This window comes from Balaenoptera borealis (assembly GCF_965194805.1).
Source record: "Balaenoptera borealis genome assembly, chromosome: 20".
Lineage (NCBI taxonomy): Eukaryota > Metazoa > Chordata > Mammalia > Artiodactyla > Balaenopteridae > Balaenoptera > Balaenoptera borealis.
In genome coordinates this window covers 50,298,633-50,316,972 of record NC_138879.1, presented here as the reverse complement: position 1 = coordinate 50,316,972, position 18,340 = coordinate 50,298,633, and the positions used below count along the sequence as shown (strand labels likewise).

Sequence of the window (18,340 nt, the reverse complement as noted above, 5' to 3'; positions counted from 1 at the left end):
GGGGCCCTCTGCGGACAGCCTCCTCCCCGTCGTGAGGCCGGAGACAGCCGCACTGGGTTCTTCTCCTGCAGACCCAGTCACCCACACTGCGGCAGGCCGGCGCCCCGCCGTGGGAACTCCTACAGCTGCAAGCACCCCCAAAGACAGAGGTACCCTCACAGCCCCAGGGATGGCTCCGTCGGCTCTCCTTCTCCATAGGCCTGCAACGCCTTCAGAGTCAGCCTCCCCGTCCGCAGGTCCTGAAGCCCTGACAGCAGTGGGCACCTCAGTCGCCTGTCCCCTTCCCCATACCCCTAAGCCATCCCCAGAGCTGGCATCACCCACCAGCGGCCCAGGGGCCGAAGCAGCTGTGGACACCCCTGCAGTCAGAGGTACTCCTGCAGTCTGTCCCCTCCCTGGCAAGCGTGAGAAACCCCCAGAGCCAGTCTCCACCCCCAGGGGACCAGGTACCCGAGGAGCCGTGGGCACCTCAGCAGCCACAGGAACCCTAGCACTCTGTCTCTTTCCCCATGATCCTGGGGAAGCCTCACAACCAGTATCCTCTCCCACAGACCACAGCTCCTGGGGAGCCATAGGTACCCCTGAAGCCAAGGGTATCCTGGCAGTACGAACCTCTCCCCACAGGTTCAAGTCATCCCTGGAGCCGCCTTCCTGACACACAGAGCCAGGCACCCACACAGCGGCAGGCACCCTGGCAGGTACGCTTCCAGACCCAGAGGTACACACAGCTGTGGGCACCCCTGCTGGAGCACTCCTGTGCTTGGACACACCTGCTGCCTCTGGCGACCCCACTGCCTCAGAGAGCCCCGCGGCCTGTCTTCTCATGCAGAGACATGAGGCATCCCCACAGACAGCCTCCTGATCCACAGACCCGGGTCCCCCTAAAGCTGCAGGCACCGGAGCCTCTGGCCCCCCCAGAGCCCGCCTCCTTTCCCACAGACTCAAGACATTCCCACCGCAGGTCTCCTCCCTGACAGCCCCTGGCACTGCATCAGCCGGGGGCACCCCCAGAGCCTGCTGCCTAGCCCACAGGCCTGTAACACCACCGCCGCTAGTCCGTTCTCCCACGGCTCCCACTACCACCGGAGCCTGGGACACCCTCACAGGCTGTTCCATTCCCCACGGACCCCGGACACTCCCACAGCCTGCCTCTGGCCCCAGAGCCCTAGGTACTCCCATAGGCTGTCCTATGTCCCACAGGCCTGGAGCGCCCCCAGGACCTGCCTCCTGCTCATCAGGACCAGACACCTCTGCAGGCTGTGCAGCTTCCCGGGACCCGGAGTCGCCCCCAGAGCCTGTCTCCACCCACACAGCCTGCCCCCTCTCCCCAAATCCTGGCTCACCCCGACAACTCATTCCCGCTCCAATCGCACGAGGCACCCCTATGGGCTGTCCGGTGCCCCACAGGCCAGGGAGAAGCCCGGCGTCTGTCTCCTCCACGGCTTGTCTCCTCCGCCACGCGGCTGGGGCACCCACAAAGGGAGTTTCCTCCCGCGCAGCTCTGGGCACCCCTGCGGTCCACCCCCTTCCCCCTAAGCCTGGGGTATCCCCAAAGACAGGCACCTGCGCTGCCTGCTCCCTCCCCCGCAGACCTGGAGCAGCCCCGACGCCGGGCTCTCCCTCCACAGCTCTAGGTACCTCCACAGCCTCAGGCCACCCCACAGTGGCCCCGGGAACCCCCCCAGTCGGCCCTTTTCCCCAAGAGCCCAGGGCAACCCCACAGCCTATCCCCTCCACGGGCCCAGGCACCGCCACGGCTTGTCTTCTCCCCCACTGGTGTGGGGCAATCCCAGAACTTGCCTCCGGAGTCCCAGGCACAGCCACAGGTGGCATCCTCACAGCCTGGCCCTGCCCACACAAACCTGAGGTCCTCTCACAGCCTGCCCCTAGGTCCGGAGCTATGGCTACTCCTGCGGCCCGGGGGACTGTCCTGGCCTGTCCTTTCACCCACGGTCCGGTGAGACCACCACGGCTGGTCTCTACCCACGAAGCCCGTCCAGGAACCCCCCTTTCAACCGGCCCTTCTCCTGCAGGCACGGGATGGAGCTCGACTCTGCTTCCTTCCCCACATCCTGAAGCTGCCCTCATAGCCTGCACCTTCAACCACAGTTCCAGAATGCTCTCATGCCCCGTAGATCCTGGACAACCTTTTCTCTCACAGCCCCGGGGGCTCCTATAAGACGTCTCCTCCTCCTCCCCAGTGCCAGTCACCCACACAGAGCCGACAGGCCCCACCACCTGGGGTTCCCCCACTGCCCCGTTCACCCACACAGTCCCAAGGTCCCTTGCAGCCTCCATCGAACCTGCCGTGCCAGGTGTCCCCCCAGCCTCGTTCGCCCCGGCGGCCTGGGCTGTTCCCGCTGCAGGTCTTCTCCCCCATGGCCGCCGACAGTCCCGCAGCCTTTCCGCACTCACACAGCGCGTCCCTCGAACCGAGGACCTCGCCCGGCGCCTCCCTCCACGGCCTCGGGACGTCCCTGCACCCCGTCTCTTCTCCCACGGCCGCCGGACTCCGCGCCCGGACCTGCTGGGCCCCACGCAGCGGCCCGACGTCTCCGCCGCTAGCTCGCCCCCGCGCAGCCCCGGCAAGACCCCTGGGCCAGCCGCCCCACTCATCGCTCCAGGACGACTCCCGCCTTCCCAGCGCAGCCCCGGGGCACTTTCTGTCTCAGCACCGGCTCCCAGGGCGGCTCCACGCACGCACTCACACACTCAGCTCCAGCCCTCGGAGCCTTCCTGCCTCCCAGCCCCCTACCCCCGCCCAGTCCCGGACGCCCGCCCCCCGGTCCCGGGGCCCCACTAAAGCCTCGGCAGGAGAAAAGGTAATTAGGCCCGACGAGCGGCAGGATCTAAGCTCGGTCAAAGTCTCCTCTCCCGCAGATCCATGACTCCTAACGCGGCTTCCCACAATCCCCCCAGCTCCGGCCAGAGCCCACCTGGTCTGGGGCGCGGCGCGCCTACCAGAAAGCGGGCTGGGGGCCGCAACTAGGCCTCACTTCCGGCCGCTCGCCCAGTCGCCATGGCAACGGGCGCAGGGCGGCTTGGGAGCCGTTAAGGCTCCGGAGCCACCTAAGGGTTCAGGGGCTGCGTGGCGGCAGGTTTTGCAGCCACTACACATGGGGCTGGGGCCGGGACCAGACAGGGGCAGAAGCCGGGGTTTCGGGGTGCAGCGAGCACTGAGAGACCTGACAGGAGAACAGAATGACGGTGCGGAGGAGTTCTGGCCGTCAGAGGCTCCCGTAGCACTTCAGAGCCAGGCTGGCTCCCTCAAGCCCTGCCCAGCTCCCCGCCCACCCGGAAATAGCTTCGCCCCACCCCGCATGGAGCTCCTCCCAGCGGCGGCCGAACCCAAGACACCTCTAGCTTTCCGAGGCACGCTTTCCCGATGGCCCGCTACGAAGAGGTAAGCGTGTACGGCTACGAGGAGTTCACGCAGGCGGTGGAGCAGCACAGTGGCAAGACTATTTTCGCCTACTTTTCTGGTTCTAAGGACGCCGAAGGCAAAAGCTGGTGCCCCGACTGCGTGCAGGGTGAGGCCGGGATTCGGGGGCTGCAGCCCAGAGGAAGTGGCAGGAAGGCCGAGGCTATGGCCAGAGTGGGGTGGAGAGGAAGCGGAGGGAGTCTTGCTCCCGGAGTCCCGCAGGGCGATCTGAGCTCTCATCTTGCCTTTTCCTACCCTGTTCCCTACTCCTGCTATTAAGTCCTTCCCGCCCCGCCAAGAGTGCTCTTCTACCATTCGACCCGGGTAATCTTGGAATCTGGTCCATTAGAACTTTTCACTTCCCCAATGTGATTAGTGTCTTACAGGAGACGTGAATTGGTCTCCTTATGATAAGTCAGCAAATATTTGTCTTTCATTGTTCTGGGCGCTGTGGCCTGGGGACAAATCAGGACTGAGAGTGGGTCCTTACCCTTAAAGTGGCTCTCAAAATCAGAAAAAAACACGTGACTTCTGTTAATCTCCTCAGTTAACTGCAGGATAAAGTCTGAGTACTTACCAAGACTGAGGGGAGAGGAGGGGAGGGGAGAGGGACGCTGTTCATCAGTGCCTGATTGTAAAGTTGGTAATTATTTCTATCAACTTTTTAAAAAGCTGAACCGGTCGTCCGAGAGGGGCTGAAGCATGTTGGTGAAGGATGTGTGTTCATCTACTGCCAAGTAGGAGAAAAACCTTAGTAAGTGGCAATGTGTACTCTATTTCCCAGACATGCACTAGACTCTTGCAAATTTAGGCGGGAAGGGTCTTGTGATTCAGGTTCCCAGTTCTAAGGTACAGTCGGATAAGTCAAGCAACTAGAAGATATTAAATACGAATTAAAAATTTGAATGTTCAGCCATTTGTATTAGGTAAGGGTAATTCAATAATTTGGCCTGATGTTAGTTCAGAACTTAATTGTCTTTATATTTATTTTATATCTTAGTATATATTCACTTCAATGAAAACTTTGCACAGGAGAATATATGTCGTAGACGTCAAGGTTTTTAAAATGTTTACAACGAAAACAGTGTTTACTGAAAGACTGAAAGTGGGAATGTATCAAATACCAAGCAGAATGTAAGAAACCAAGTAAACGTTTTTCATGATCACTTTCTCCTTCTGAAATAGTTGGAAAGATCCAAATAATGACTTCAGGAAAAAGTTGAAATTAACTGCAGTGCCTACACTACTTAAATATGGAACAGTGAGTATCTTTCTTTAACTGTGTTGGGGATACAGTTCACCCTATCAAAACTCTTAACTTGTTCTGGATTCAAATTTGAAAAGATCTTGACATTTCATCCCAAGTATCACATTGCTCTTCAGAATGTATTCAAAATACACATGGCTGTCCATCCCTATGGCCTATCCCAATAAGTCATTAATAATGCAAATATTAGGGTTTTTTTCATGCCTTTTAAAAGCCATTCTTATTTTAAAATTCTGTAAGCACTGTTGAAGAAAGCTGGTTAACATACAATTCCTTAAAACAGTGGCATCAGTAGTTGTTTTCGACTTAATCCATAATTCTGGATGAAAAGAAAGGGCATGTCCTCTAGTTTAGTCATGGCCCTGGGATCCTAAATTACAGAGTTAAAGGGAAGGGCTGACGCTGGGCTTCCTGTCTCCTGTTTTAGTCCACGGAGCCAAGTATTTTAATGACTCGCCTTAAGGTAAATATCTTAACTATTTCATAAAGCTTGTTACAACTAGTTAATAGTTTCTGAATAGCATAATTTCTCTGTTCCAAGACTTGTGTCATTCAAGGTAGAACAACTCATTCCCCTCCTAATAACATTTTTGTAGCTGTGGGTTAAGATATGACTGTTGTTCTCTTACAGCCTCAAAAACTGGTAGAATCTGAGTGTCTTCAGGCCAACCTCGTGGAGATGTTGTTCTCTGAAGATTAAGATTTGATGATGGCAATTGTGTCTTTACTTCCTGATTTGCTCTAGTATAAAAGAATGTGCATACTTGCTTTGAATTCATGTTAGCAATAAGTAAATAAATAAATGATGATGTAAAAAAATTGGTACATGTCTAAACAATAGAGAGTGCTATTAAAATGCTCATGAACCCTCAATTTGCTTTAATATATGGGTATTTTTAAGCTACCATAGGTAAAATAAGTCTTCAGGAGTGGCAGTAATAGCACAAAGGAAGCTATTATTGGAGATGACAGAAATACCTAAAAGCCCCTAATAGTGCAGTAGACAGCTTCCAAATCTCTAAAGGAGTTAGGATCTTTTACCTTAAATTCCACGAATTTACAAAGAACTGTTATTCCTAAAACACCTTCTTTGGCTTTAGAATGTAGAACTTAACCTAACCACTGAAGGGAAGCACAGCACATCTAATCCAGCCTCTGCTTAATGCTGGCAGTTTTGTTACAGCTGTCTGAATATGCCTCACTACTTGGGATGAGGCGGGTGGCAGAGAGGTCAGAGACCATATAACCTAGTGATGGGAAGGACTCTAGCCTGTGAGTCAGTCTCACTGATTATCACTCACTAGCTGTGTAACCATTAACCTGTCTAAACCTCAGTTTCCTCCTTTATGAACATGGATCGTTCTGAGGATAAAATGAGAATGCAGCTAAGCACTTAACATTGTGCCTGGTTTGTGGTATCTGCCAAATAAAATAAAGGTCAGCTTTCCCAAATGAGCACAAGTGTTCGAGGCTCCTCACCTCTGTTCTAGTCTTAAGGTCAAGAGTCCAATTAGTAGTTAACCACCAATCTTCTCCCTGCCATTACCAGGTCAGTGACATACCAATGATTCTTCCTTAAAACTCACTTGCAAAGCAACTGGTGATACAGGTATGTCTCCTGCCCTGCAGAATTTAAGAACCTTTATGCGGTTCCTGCTGTCTGATGTAAAGAGGTCACTTACTCCACACCTCTCACTCTGTAGATGCAGGGCAGGATAGCTGATCTGAGGGACAGCAAGGTTCCAGGAGACAGACTTGTCCCAGGCCCCACTGTACATGAAAACAGAGCTCGGCTTAGTTTGGGATATTCGGTGGCCCTCCCCTTCCCTCGCCCCCCACTGCCTTAAATTGGTCTGAAACACCTAACATTTCGATTCTTACTCAGCTGACTGTGTTAAATACTAATAAAAGCTTACAAATCCACAGGGAAATCAAAGTAGAACAATTCTGGTTTAACAGAAATCATCTATTAACAAGAGAAAGTTAGTTCAATTAAATAGCACACTAATGGTTCTCGGTGCTACCACGGTAAAGGTACACAGGAAGAGTCTTTTTGTCGTCACTGCACAAAAGCAATAGGTACATATCTTAAGAGCCTGGTCCGGATCCAGCCGTTCACTTTCCCGATGCGTTGTTGTGCTGCTGCTGCTCCGCCAGGGCTTGCTGGAGGCGCATGCGCTTCCGAGAATAGTGCTGCCAGTGCAGAATTTGCTGCTCGTCAATAAATTTCGCACACTGAGCATTCACCAGCTCCTTACGGAAGTGTTCGTACTGGAGCAGTTCTAACATGTGTAAACACTGAGGGTACCTGGGGTTAAGTCTGTAAGTTAGTGATCGACATAACGTAATAATACCACGCTCTAGTTCAGTTACTCACCTAAGAACGATCTTGCAGCCTACCATTTCTGTAACATTAATTTAGTATACTTTGGTAGTACAGTTCTTTTTTTTTTCCTGCTTATGCATCAAAAGTCAGCAAAATTTTCAAAAGTGAGAAAACTTAAGTTCAGAAAGATTAAATAACTTGCCTAAGACCACACAGTAACTGGTAAACGGAGTCAACATTGGGGGACAAAGCATGCTATTCTCTTCTGGTGGTTTCCAAGGTGAGGAACACGAACACTTTTTATTTTAGTAATTAATTGTGTGTTTAATTAATACCTACTGGTTTTCCATAAACAATGATAAGACAACTTTTATTTTAAAACTGAGTCAATCTCAGAAAGAACTAAGCACAAATACTGTATTCTAGTTTTCCATAGGGATATAACAATTCTGAAATTAAGTACATATACTCTAAGGTTGAGCAAATACGTAAGTAAATATGCTGTAGATAGAAAGCCAAATTTCTGGCTCTCAGAAAAAGAGTTTCAGATAAGGAAGGGGGAAGGCTAGAATGAATCCTGTTACTGAGTTGGAATTGAAAACAGTATGAACTCATGGCTTTGAATATATATATATATATATATATATATATATATATATATATATATATATATATACATACACACACAGATCTAGAAATAGGTATTTATATACACACACAATTTCTAGCTTTGTGTGTTGAGAGGGCCTAGAAGCAATGACACCAATGCACACACTGAGTGCCCAGATCATGGGTTTTATATAGAATTATCCAAGGTTGGTTGGAGACATGGCTGATTCTAAGGCTAACAGAGGGAAAGTACAAGATGAGCCTGGAATATTATGTAGTGCCAGAAAGAAAAATGCTCAAAAAATTATAGGGATATGTCAACAAAAGTACTCAGGAGCCAATGTGAAGGGGCTCCCACTGGCTATATCTGGGATCAAGAAGATACATAATTATAACCCACAAGATAAAGAATCCAAGAGTCCATGTTGATGTAACTTTTTTAAGTGAATAAATAAATCAGGAACAAGGAAATGTTCCTTCCTTACAACTGAATACCAACTAATAAATGAATAAATAAATCAGGAACAAGGAAATGTTCCTTCCTTACAACTGAATACCAACTAATAAATGAATAAAGAATGATGAAATTAGAAAATCACCACAGTAAAAACTGTTTCAAGCAAGTATCTTCCATAGATGCTAAAGTTAGGTAAAAGAATGAAATATGAAACGATACTTACATAGTCTCAAAGTATTCCCTCACAAAATACGTATTAAATACAAAAGGAAAAATAGTAACTTGATACAGAGAAAAGTGGCAGCCACCACCTCAACCAAGTGGTCAAAATTAATATCACCCGTAGAGGGACAAATTGACATTCTATGACTCCTGATATACCAAGAAGGATATAAGATTACTTCTGTGTCACACTTACGGGGGGGGGGGGGGGGAAGAAGACTGATGAACTCAGATTAATGGAGACTAAGACATGACAACAAAATGCAGCATCTGAGCCTAGACTGGACACTGCCCCAGACACAGGACATTAGTGAGACAGCTGGCAAAATGTGAATGAGGTCTGCTGGTTAGATAACAAGATCAGATGATATATCAATGTTAATGTTCTGATTCTGATCACTGTACTATGATTATGTAAGAGGTTTGCATTTAGAATATCTGGGGGAAGAATATACAGGAATTCTTACTGTTTTTCCATTTGTTTTTAAGTAAAACTATTTCAAATAGAAAAGACATAAAATTTAAATGAGTCAATTAAAAAACAGTAAGTCTTACAGGGAGTACACAGATAGAGCCAAAATTGTACAAGTGGTATACAAATGACTAAAGTTTGGGGACAGTACACTACAGCAGTGCCTCTCAAATTTTAATGCACACATGAATCACTTCTTAAAATGCAGACTCTGATTCAGGAAGTCTGGGGTGGAGCCTGAGGACTGCATTTCTAACAAGCTCCCAAGTGATACCAATGTTGCTGGTCTGAGGACCACATTGAGTAGCAGGGCCCTACACCACGTTGTCCTTATTACACATTTGCTTCCTATACTCCAAAGATATATAGTTGCTTGTAATTGTCAGCAGCTAAGCCTGGAAAGCCCTACTCACACCTAACCTGGCTATTTCCTTTTCATGAGGACATTGTTGGTAGTTAAAAAGACCTAGGTTTGAAACCAGCTCTGCCATTCTCCAGCTGGGTAGCCTCAAACAAAGTACTTAAACTCCCTTAAGGTTTAGTTTCTTCAACTGTAAAATAAGTTAATGTGACGACCAAGAGAATGGTCTTCAAGTAGCGTTTAGTCAGTAACTGGAACTTAGACACACAGCGACCATTTATCAGACTTGTAGAGACAATGCTCAGAATACATTATATGACAAAATAAGGAATTATAAATATGTTAATAGGCTACAATTATAGCATTAACCAACAAGATGAAATAGAAGAGGTACAAAAGGAAAGTTTTGCAATTAGATTTTTTAAAAATAAATAAGAAATAAATGGAGAACTAAACTAATAGCGTTGATGAAAATAAGAACTGAAAGATTTTAGTTGACATAAAGCTCCCAGCAAGTCAACAATATGAATCCTTGCCCCCTCATTCCCTGCCCCCACAAAAAAGGTAATGTAAACTTAAGTTGAACAAATAGAAGTATAATGTCCATATGAAGAAAAAAAAGCTATTTGGTCCACCGTACCCTGACATCTGAAGGCCTGTGTTTAGCTCTTGGCTGAAAAACATAAGGCATAAGTGCAAAATACCCAAAGGTGGGCACATGAGAAACGGCTGAAGGTAGGTGAGAAAAAAAGATGTAAGAGATAAATTATAGTTGCAAGTCGTGGCTATTAGTAAAATAGTGGAAACTGTCTAGAAGAGGCAGCTGCTCCTCTGCTCTAGCCAGTGGTTGACCTGGGAGAACAAAGACCTGGGGTTACCAGATCTTCCAGAATTTTAGAGTAGCTAGAAATCTGGATTAAAATATGAAACTTTCTAATCTTCAAATGTTGGCAACTATTAAACGAAAACCTTGCAGAAATGAAATGGGGGTTAATTTGCAACCTCTCTTGAATTTAAATATCTGAATGGCTGTTCCTCAAGAGGGCATAGATTGGTTCTGGATTAATTCAGGGACAAAACTCAACATGGGTTGAAGTTACATGGAGGTATATCATATTATAATACAAGGAAGAACTTTCTAGCATCTAGCTAACAATGGAATTGGTTGCCCCTGAATGGAGTAGTATGTGCTCACTGGAAACCTCCAGCCAGCATGTAGATGACCATCTCAGCAATGTTGTGGGTGAAACTGAACTTGATGGTGTCTAGGGCTCATTGTCCAACACTGAGTCTCTAAGTCTACATACATACAACATGTTGCAATCTAATAAAAAAAGTCTTTTCTCTGGATTATTAAATGAATAAGTGGTTCTTTATAAAGGGCCAGTAAGGGTGCCAAGGGTCCTGCAAGCTACAGGAGGATGTGGGCTTCGCACATCCTCCTTGTTATAAGACACAGATCAGAAAAGTGGGAGTACAAGTTTGAAACATTTTCCTCTCAAACTTGTGTTTGTTTAGGAAAAAAAAAGACTAAAAGTTTCACCATTGCTTTTTGACTACCTAGTTAAGACAAAGCACAGGTGGGAATTCACGGTTTATTTTTTACCATTAAAAAGGAATACGTTCAGGGACTTCCCTGGCAGTCCAGTGGTTAAGACTCCGCGCTCCCAATGCACGGGGCCCGGGTTCAATCCCTGGTCAGGGAACTAGATCCCGCATGCCGCAACTAAGACCTGGCGCAGCCAAATAAATCAATAAATATATATATATTTTTAATGTAAGCTATAGCACTACTGCAAATTAGCAGAATTAAAAAAAAAAAAAAGGTATAAGTTCGTGATTATAGTATGCTCCTTGCAATTCATAAGCCTTAAAACGAAAGCATCTATTGCACAACTTAAATAATAAATACATATATTTATTATGTAAAATATATAAAATAAAATAAGCAGCTACTAAGACTCGGGTAAGGCTACCTCCTCTAGAAAACCTTCCTTACAAGTAAGTACCCCTTTCTACGGTCTTTCACGTTCAGGCTATGGCTATGTCATTCCATATATAGACTGTGGGTTCCTTGGGGTCAGAAATCCAGTGAGATGGAGTGAGTGGTATAAGATAAGGTCAGACAAGACAGGGCTAGATTATATAGGTCTTTAGCTCAAGAAAAGAGATTAGATTTTCTTCTGCATGCAATGAGAAGCAACTGAAGAGTTCTAATGGAATGCTTTGATTTATATTTTTAAGATACCAAGTTGGCTTCTGTGTAGAAAATAGTTCTGCTTTGTTTGGCCTGGGGGTGGGGGATGGCGGGGAGAAAGCAGGGATACTGGTGAGTATATTACTGAAGTAATCCAAGTAAAGTTAGAGATCAGTGTGTCTCGTGTTAAAATGGAGACAGCTAAAAGAAGTGCAGAGATTCAAAATATATTTTTTCCAATGTGAAACTAAGAAGTCTATTAAATATCAGTGCTTTGGAGTATAATAAAGTACACACATATTTAGGACTATAAAAATTAAACTTACTTTAGATACTTGGCATATTCTGGTTCTTTCCAGTAAAGCAAGTACTTAAGATAATTAACAAAAGCTTTGTCTTTGAAGTAACCTCTTTGGGCAAGAACTGAAAGGCATAAAAAAAAAAAAAATACACCTGTAGAGCAAATCAATCCTTGGACTACTGATTTGTGACTCCTAACATAAAAGTAAAGAATTTACTTACATAACATCCCCACCACCAACACTCGTTGAATTCACGACAGAAGTCCCAGTTTGCTCAATTATATATATACCAATATAAGTGTAGCGATAATTCTGTTCAATTGAGAATGTACAAAAGTAGATACTAAAGTCATCCCTCAAATCCACAGGGGACTGGTTCTAAGAGACCCCACACACACCAAAACCCACAGATGCTCAAGTCTCATATAAAATAACATAGCGCAATGACAATGACAGTATTGTCACCCTCCGAATGGGAAGATTCAACCAACTGCAGCTGAATCCGAGGATACAAAGGGCCAGCTATGAATTGGAACTATGAATTGCAACTCTTCTATCAGAAATTATAAATAGCTACTCAATTCAATGAGGTGCTCAACAACTTACAATTAAGGTAATTTGGGTTGGCTAAACACTGCACAAATTCCAACTCCAACTGAAACCGAAGTCGATTTCCAGCATCATCTAGGAGAGAAGATAGCAAAAATCATCCAAAATAAACGTCACCATATACAATACTGATTTGTAGAAAGAAAACAGCAGTAAAGAAACCTGACTAATGATGAGATACGTTTCTACATAAAGAAGGGCATGTGAATGTTTTCCTAAACTGGGCGAGGGAGGAGAAAAACCTTCCTTAGAAGTCTAAGGAAAGCAAAGCCCTGATTAAAAGGAATGTTTAATCAGGAATGAATGAATTCTCTAATGTTAAAGACAAGTTATCAAAGAAAACAGAATCACACACGGGGCAGAACATTTATCACTCGTGAGCCACTATGTTGGGATTTTAACATTTTAACATTGACCACTGTTGCGGTAAGTTGCGGTAACTGTGCCTTGCCTTATTTTAATAATGCGTTAGAAGTTGTTAAGTGATTAAGCTAAGCAAAAATAAAGCAAACGCTAAACCTATCAAGAAAAGTTCAGAATGCAAGCTGAAAGAGACCACGGCGAGTACGCAAGATCAGGGAACGCGTGCTTCGGTGAGACGCGTCAGTGGCAAAATAATACACGAGTTTGTCGACGATATTTTAAACTTATGCAAGCTCATTTAAGACCCAGAAAACAAATCGAGGAAGCGGTTTATGATCCAAAATCTCTCCTTTAGCCTCGCCGGAAGCCGGTGGGGTCGGTGTCTGAATAACAAGTGAGGAGAAAGGATATACCAACAAAACAAACTCTGAAAAGGCCAAACTACCTTCGCCCTTCCAGACGCTAGAAGAGCCCTAGCCCCTCCCAGGCCGAACAATCACCTTGCGGGGAGTTAGGCCTGGAAGGCGAACCCGGGGAAGCGGGAGCAGGTGTCTGGGCCCGGGATAGTTCTATTTGCCAAAACGCACGGCTCGGAGCGCCACTCACCTGTCTCCATAGCGACGGGTGCTGCCATCACCAGCAAAGAAGCTATGCAGCCAGCTGGCCGACACCGCGAACGCCAGGAGCGGCGGGGGAAGTGCCGGAAGCCGCGGCTCCCCCTTCCTGCCGCGGTGCAGTGTGGGATGCGGGAGGCGGGCAGAGACTCGCGCGTGGGCGGGCGGCTCCGCCCATCCCAGGCCCGCCCCGGCCCGGCCCGCCCCGGCCCGGCCCCGCCTCCCCCCGCGCGGGCTCCTGACAGGCTAGGGGGCGATGCGGGGGCTGACCTATCGCGGGGCCTAACCCAGGGTTTCAGAGGGGCCGTTACCAGCCCCCGCCAGGACCACTGTTCCTGCACGTCCCTGTGTCGTGGGACCCTCGGGTACCGCTGTGCCTGCGTCACAGTGCCGTGTGATGTCACTCCTCACCGAGTGACGTAATCCGTCGAGGAGCGTGGGGCAATGGGGCCTCGCGAGGCCTGCTTGGCTCCGTTACCCCTGTAAGATGGCCTCACCCCTTGGGGGAAAGCCCTCTCCACCCCGGGTGGAGTCCGCCCGCTACGAGGAGGCGGCGACGGTCCGCGTGGAGACCTCGTCCCACCGCGTGGAGACGTCCTCCCGTCAGGTGCGGAGCTCTTCCCGGCAGGTGGAGACTACGCAGCGCCGCAGCTAGGGGCGCTCCGTCTCCCTCTCTGGGAAACGGCTCCCTCGCGTCTTCGAGGTGTCATACCAGCACGTGGAAACCGCCTCGCAGCGCACGGAGACGGCCTCCCGCCGCGTCAGGGCCTCGTCTCTGCGGGTGGAGACGTCTCTGCACCGCGTGGAGAGCCCGCCGCGGCGGGAGCAGCCGGCCGCTCGGCAAAATGTCCAAAAGGCCCGATGAAATGCTTCCTTCCTCGGGGTCACGAGAGGGCCATGGCCCTTGGCCAGGGCAGAATTGCCTCCAGTTCGCAGCCAGCCTGCCGCCAGGTGGACCGATCATCTTTGGTTTCCTGGAAACCGACCACAAATCAATTTAAGAAAGAGCCAAGTTGCGGTTTCGGGACTCAGCCAACATTCACTGACACTGCTGCTCCCTGGACCATCCTTTCCTGCCTTTCACCCAGTAAACTATTTTAACTTGAAGGCAGCACAAAAAGTTTTCGGGCCCTAGATATTGTATATATTGAGATGATGGACAAAGAGGCTGTTTGAACCTCTGAGGCAGGTGAGTTTTGGATTCTTAGCCCCTGAACGACCTTTGCTGCTTCAAATTTAGGGACAGAGCAAACTGAAGTCATGACCAGTGGAATGATTATATGCCTGCAGCAAACCTGAGGGGCAAGGAACAGACTTTCCTTAATTAATTAGTTGGCCTGTGTTTATGTTTCAAAATTGTTATTTTCTTTATGCCAAGCCCTTGTGCATGGTAGCCCGAGCCATACACATTTTAACATAGGTCAAATGTAGTTCAAAGTGAAACTACATCAACAGTCAAGAATAATCTTAGAAAGGAAACCTGACCTGTGATTTGAGGAGGTACAGGGGAGGAATATTTATTGAGCACCTACTCTGTGCCAGGTGTTATTTTAGCATTTGGGCTGTAGCAGTGAACAAGGCAAACAGGGTCCTGGCTCTTGGGGAGCTTACACTCTAGTGAAAAGGCAGACAACAAATGACAATAGAAAGTCTTCTATTGTGATTAGCACTATGAAGGAAATAAACAGGTAATGTGATAGAGAATGTAAGGGGGTTCTTTAGCTGGGATGGTCAGGGAAGGCCTTGCTGATTAGGCAGCATTTGATCTGGGACTTGTATAGTGAACAATGAGTCATGCAAAGGTCTGGGGAGAGTGCGTTTTAGGTAGAGGAATCAGCCAAGTCCAAGGGGTGAAGGGGAGCAAGCTTGGGCTGTTCAAGGAGCAGAAAAAAGACCAGTGTGGCTGGAGCTTAGGGAGGGAGAGCGTTGTATGGAAGAGAGGATGTTAGAGAAGCAGGCAGTGGCCAGTTCATAGAGGGTCTTGAAAGCCACAATAAGGAGCTTGGGTTTTATTCTAAGGTCAATGGGAAGACGCTGGAGGGTTTTCAGCAGGGGAGTGACATGATGCATTTTACATTTAAAAAATATCCTGGTTCCTGTGTGTAGGATTAGGACAGTGGTTCTCAGGGGTGATTTTTATCCCCCAAGGGACAGTTGGCAATGTCTAAAGACTTTTTTTAGTTTGTCACAATGGAGGGGGGGGCAGTTGCTACTGGCATCTAGTGAGTGGAGACCAGTGCCCAAGACAGCCCCCCTCCCCCAAGCAAAGGGAACTACGTTTGGACTAACACACTTAGTCCAAAATGTCAATAGTGTGAGGTTGAGAAACCCTGATGTGTAGGGGACCAGAGAGGAAACAGGAACTAGTTAGGAAGCTAATAGCGTGGTCCAGTAAGAGATGATAGTGGCTCATACTAGGGTGGCAGAAGTGGAACTAGAGAAAAGAGCACAGATTAGGGATGTGTTCTGGAAGCGGAGCTGACATGACTGATGGATATGGAAGGTGAGGGAAAGAGAAATAGAAGAATCAAGGATGACTTCTAAGTTTTGACTTGAGCAGTTTGGTGTATGGTGGTGCCATTTACTAGGCTGAGAAATACTAGGGGAGGATCGGTTTAGGAGGAAAAATCAGTTCCATTTTGGCCGTATTGAGTTTCAGATGCCTATCAAATACCCAAATGGAGTTGACTGCAAGCGGCTGGCTGCCATGAGAAAGGTGAGGACTGGAAATATAAAATGTAGGGTCGTCAGTCCATAGATGGTATTTAAAGCCAGGGGACTGAGTGACAATCATCTGCCGGTCTGTCTCGCTCATTTTATGCCCATGAATGGATTAGAGCTCTTGTTCATCAGGGAGCACCAGCTGGCTAAACACCTCTCCCCCCTCTCACCCCCGCAGGGTCTGGCTTGACCTACCTAACTTGTCCTTGCCTGTAGCCTTTTGGTAGCCACCAATAAGGGAGAAAGTTTGCACTAAAATGTGAGACAAATGCTTCTGAAAACTTGACTTTCACTGGCAACGTTACACTGCTCCTGGGAAGAGGGTTCTTAAAGGTTCAGAAGTTAAACTTTTTCGGGGGTTTTGTGTGGGGGGGGTGTTTTGGAGGTTGTCGCATGGATATCAGTGTCCCAGGTTCTCACGGGATGGCTGAACAACTGAACTGATGTATAACAGTGGTTCTCGACTGGTGGCAGTTTTCCCCGCAGGGGACACTTAGCAACGTGTGGAGGCATTGTTGTCACAGCTGTGGGGGTTGGATGCCAGAGGCATCTAGTGGGTGGAGGGCAGGGATGCCACTACACATCCTAGGGCACGCAGGGTCGTCCCGCCACCCCACCCCCGACGACAAAGATTCACTTGGCCCAAAATGTCTATAGTACCAACAGTGAAAAACTCTGAAGATTCTAGCAGCTTGGAAAGCTAGAGCATGGTCCATTGGGGGAAGCACCCCACTTCATGACAGGTTTGCTATGGGAAAAGGCTTAGAGGTAGTGGTCTCTGTCAAATGTCAGGGCAGGAACTGTGGGAGGGGAGAGATATGTGGCTTTTCGAGGAGACCTTACATCCCTGCTTTCAACCATGTATGATATTTATCCCAGGAGGAAAGGCGGTCCCATCTGGCAAGATGTAAAGACCTGGATTTTGTGGGGCCTCCTTGTGAGGCAGGGTACTCGCTGTTGGCCGGCACTGTGCTCAGTCAGTACCACGTGACCTCATTTAATCACGGGAGTGCACTGGGCCTCCCAGGCGGGTAGGGGCTCAGGCCAGGGGAACGTTAGAAAACCCCCGAGGCTACCCTAATGCTTCTGCCTCATGAAACTTCTGCTGTAGACGAACGGTTAGACTTCGGAAGTTTAGTCTTCCGTGAGCTTACTCATTCTTTTTAATGTGACAGACTGCTTGCATTATATACACTCTCAAGTGTTTTTTAAGTGAACAAAGTAGTTACTTTTCTTTAACAATGTTCCTTATCAATGTTTTTATTACAAAAGCGATAGGTGCTTAATGTTAACAAATTAAATAATTCAAGATGTGTAAAGAAAAATTTAGTAATTTGTCCGTTTCCATTTCCATCCTCTGGAAATAATTCATGTCAGCAACTTGGTGTATAGCCTTCTAGACCTTTCTGCATTAAGTGCTCCTAACCCCCTTCTTAGTCATACCTGGAAAAATGGTTGGAAGGTTACTGTGAAAAAGCCAAAGACTTGGTTTCTAGAGGATTGATTCTCTTGGAAGGATATAGGATTCTGGTAGCTCTTTCTTTTTGTTACACTTGTTTCATAAGAAGGGTTTTTACCTAGGTTTCTTCCTCCCAGTTTCATTTACTCATATTTCCAAACTGAAATCCAAAGGGATATACACAGAGCAAGAAAGTGTCAAAAAAGACAAGAGACATGAAAAAAAAGGATGTGACAAGATACTTGTCACATATACTGTATATCAGATTCCACAGCTTTAAAATGATCCTGTATGTTAAAGGAGCTTATATCTGTCATAATTTTTAAGGTACCTGCTGCATATTGTTAAGTGTGTGCTACCCATACTGTGTGTCATCGTCCTTCCCACTTTGTCATGGAAGCTCCAAAGGAGCACAGGTGCTTTTGTATCTGTGACATGGTATACAATCGCTAGCCCAACGTGTGTGCAATGAAGAACGAAGAGCCGTGCTGTCCCTCTATTCCCAGCCAAGAAGGCGTCGCATGGCTCCGTCTACTAATCCGTTAGACTTACTGGTCTAGGTAGTAGCCGTGACCTGCCTTCAGTTGTTGCCAGCCAGGTTAGTTTGGAAAAACTAAGTACCTGTCAGCACCTGTCATTCTCATAATCCATTCATTTATATGTAAGCTGAGGGCAGCTTACAAAGTTCAGCATATGTATTTTCTGTCAGCTGTGTTGAAAATACTTGAAAGAATTCTGTTACTAGAACACTCTTTCCCCAGATCACATGAGCCATGGAAAGAATCAGGAGCCCAACCAGCAAGGTATTTGGGTCAAGGGCCCATCTAGATCTCCCAGGATTCCGGTTCCTCCCTTCTTACCGCTGCTCCCATCCCAGCATAGCTGGTACTTGACCCAGCCTCTAGGGGGTTCCACAAGCTGTTAGGCTGGAGAAACCGTT

The 18,340-nt window shown here is 47.5% G+C and overlaps 4 protein-coding genes across 8 annotated transcripts in view; 2 read left to right on the top strand and 2 right to left on the bottom strand.

Moving 5' to 3' along the window:
* The window catches only part of KIAA0753, a 60,229-nt gene extending 57,116 nt beyond the window's left edge, over positions 1-3,113 (bottom strand). The window contains exon 1 of one of the 4 annotated variants that reach the window (XM_082370593.1): positions 2,937-3,113. The gene's annotated coding sequence lies outside the window, so the exon portion shown is untranslated. Of the gene's footprint in view, positions 1-612; positions 636-2,415; positions 2,550-2,936 lie in introns of those variants that run through there. The other 3 variants (XM_082370596.1, XM_082370594.1, XM_082370597.1) reach the window with 3 other exon arrangements.
* A 191-nt stretch (positions 3,114-3,304) lies between these two features.
* Positions 3,305-5,561, top strand: TXNDC17 (thioredoxin domain containing 17). Its single transcript, XM_082370847.1, has 4 exons — positions 3,305-3,530; positions 4,094-4,175; positions 4,607-4,682; positions 5,320-5,561. The coding sequence occupies exons 1-4, from the start codon at positions 3,386-3,388 to the stop codon at positions 5,386-5,388; spliced, it is 372 nt and encodes a 123-aa protein (XP_082226973.1). The 5' UTR covers positions 3,305-3,385; the 3' UTR covers positions 5,389-5,561.
* Positions 5,562-6,633: 1,072 nt separating this feature from the next.
* On the bottom strand, positions 6,634-13,341 carry MED31 (mediator complex subunit 31). Of its 2 annotated transcripts, none has more exons than XM_082370843.1 (4): positions 13,213-13,341; positions 12,241-12,318; positions 11,659-11,755; positions 6,634-7,008 (listed from the first exon to the last, which is right to left on the bottom strand). In XM_082370843.1, exons 1-4 carry the CDS (start codon positions 13,238-13,240, stop codon positions 6,804-6,806), a joined length of 408 nt encoding a protein of 135 aa, XP_082226969.1. In that variant the 5' UTR covers positions 13,241-13,341; the 3' UTR covers positions 6,634-6,803. The 2 variants fall into 2 exon arrangements, with proteins under 2 accessions (XP_082226969.1, XP_082226970.1); XM_082370844.1 differs by having other exon boundaries at positions 6,634-6,996.
* A 366-nt stretch (positions 13,342-13,707) lies between these two features.
* On the top strand, positions 13,708-14,085 carry LOC309617890 (uncharacterized protein C17orf100; the record flags this gene model as incomplete). Its single annotated transcript, XM_082370845.1, is given in 2 exon segments — positions 13,708-13,872; positions 13,876-14,085. Coding segments are annotated over 2 exon segments (375 nt in total).
* Between the last annotated feature and the right edge of the window lie 4,255 nt (positions 14,086-18,340).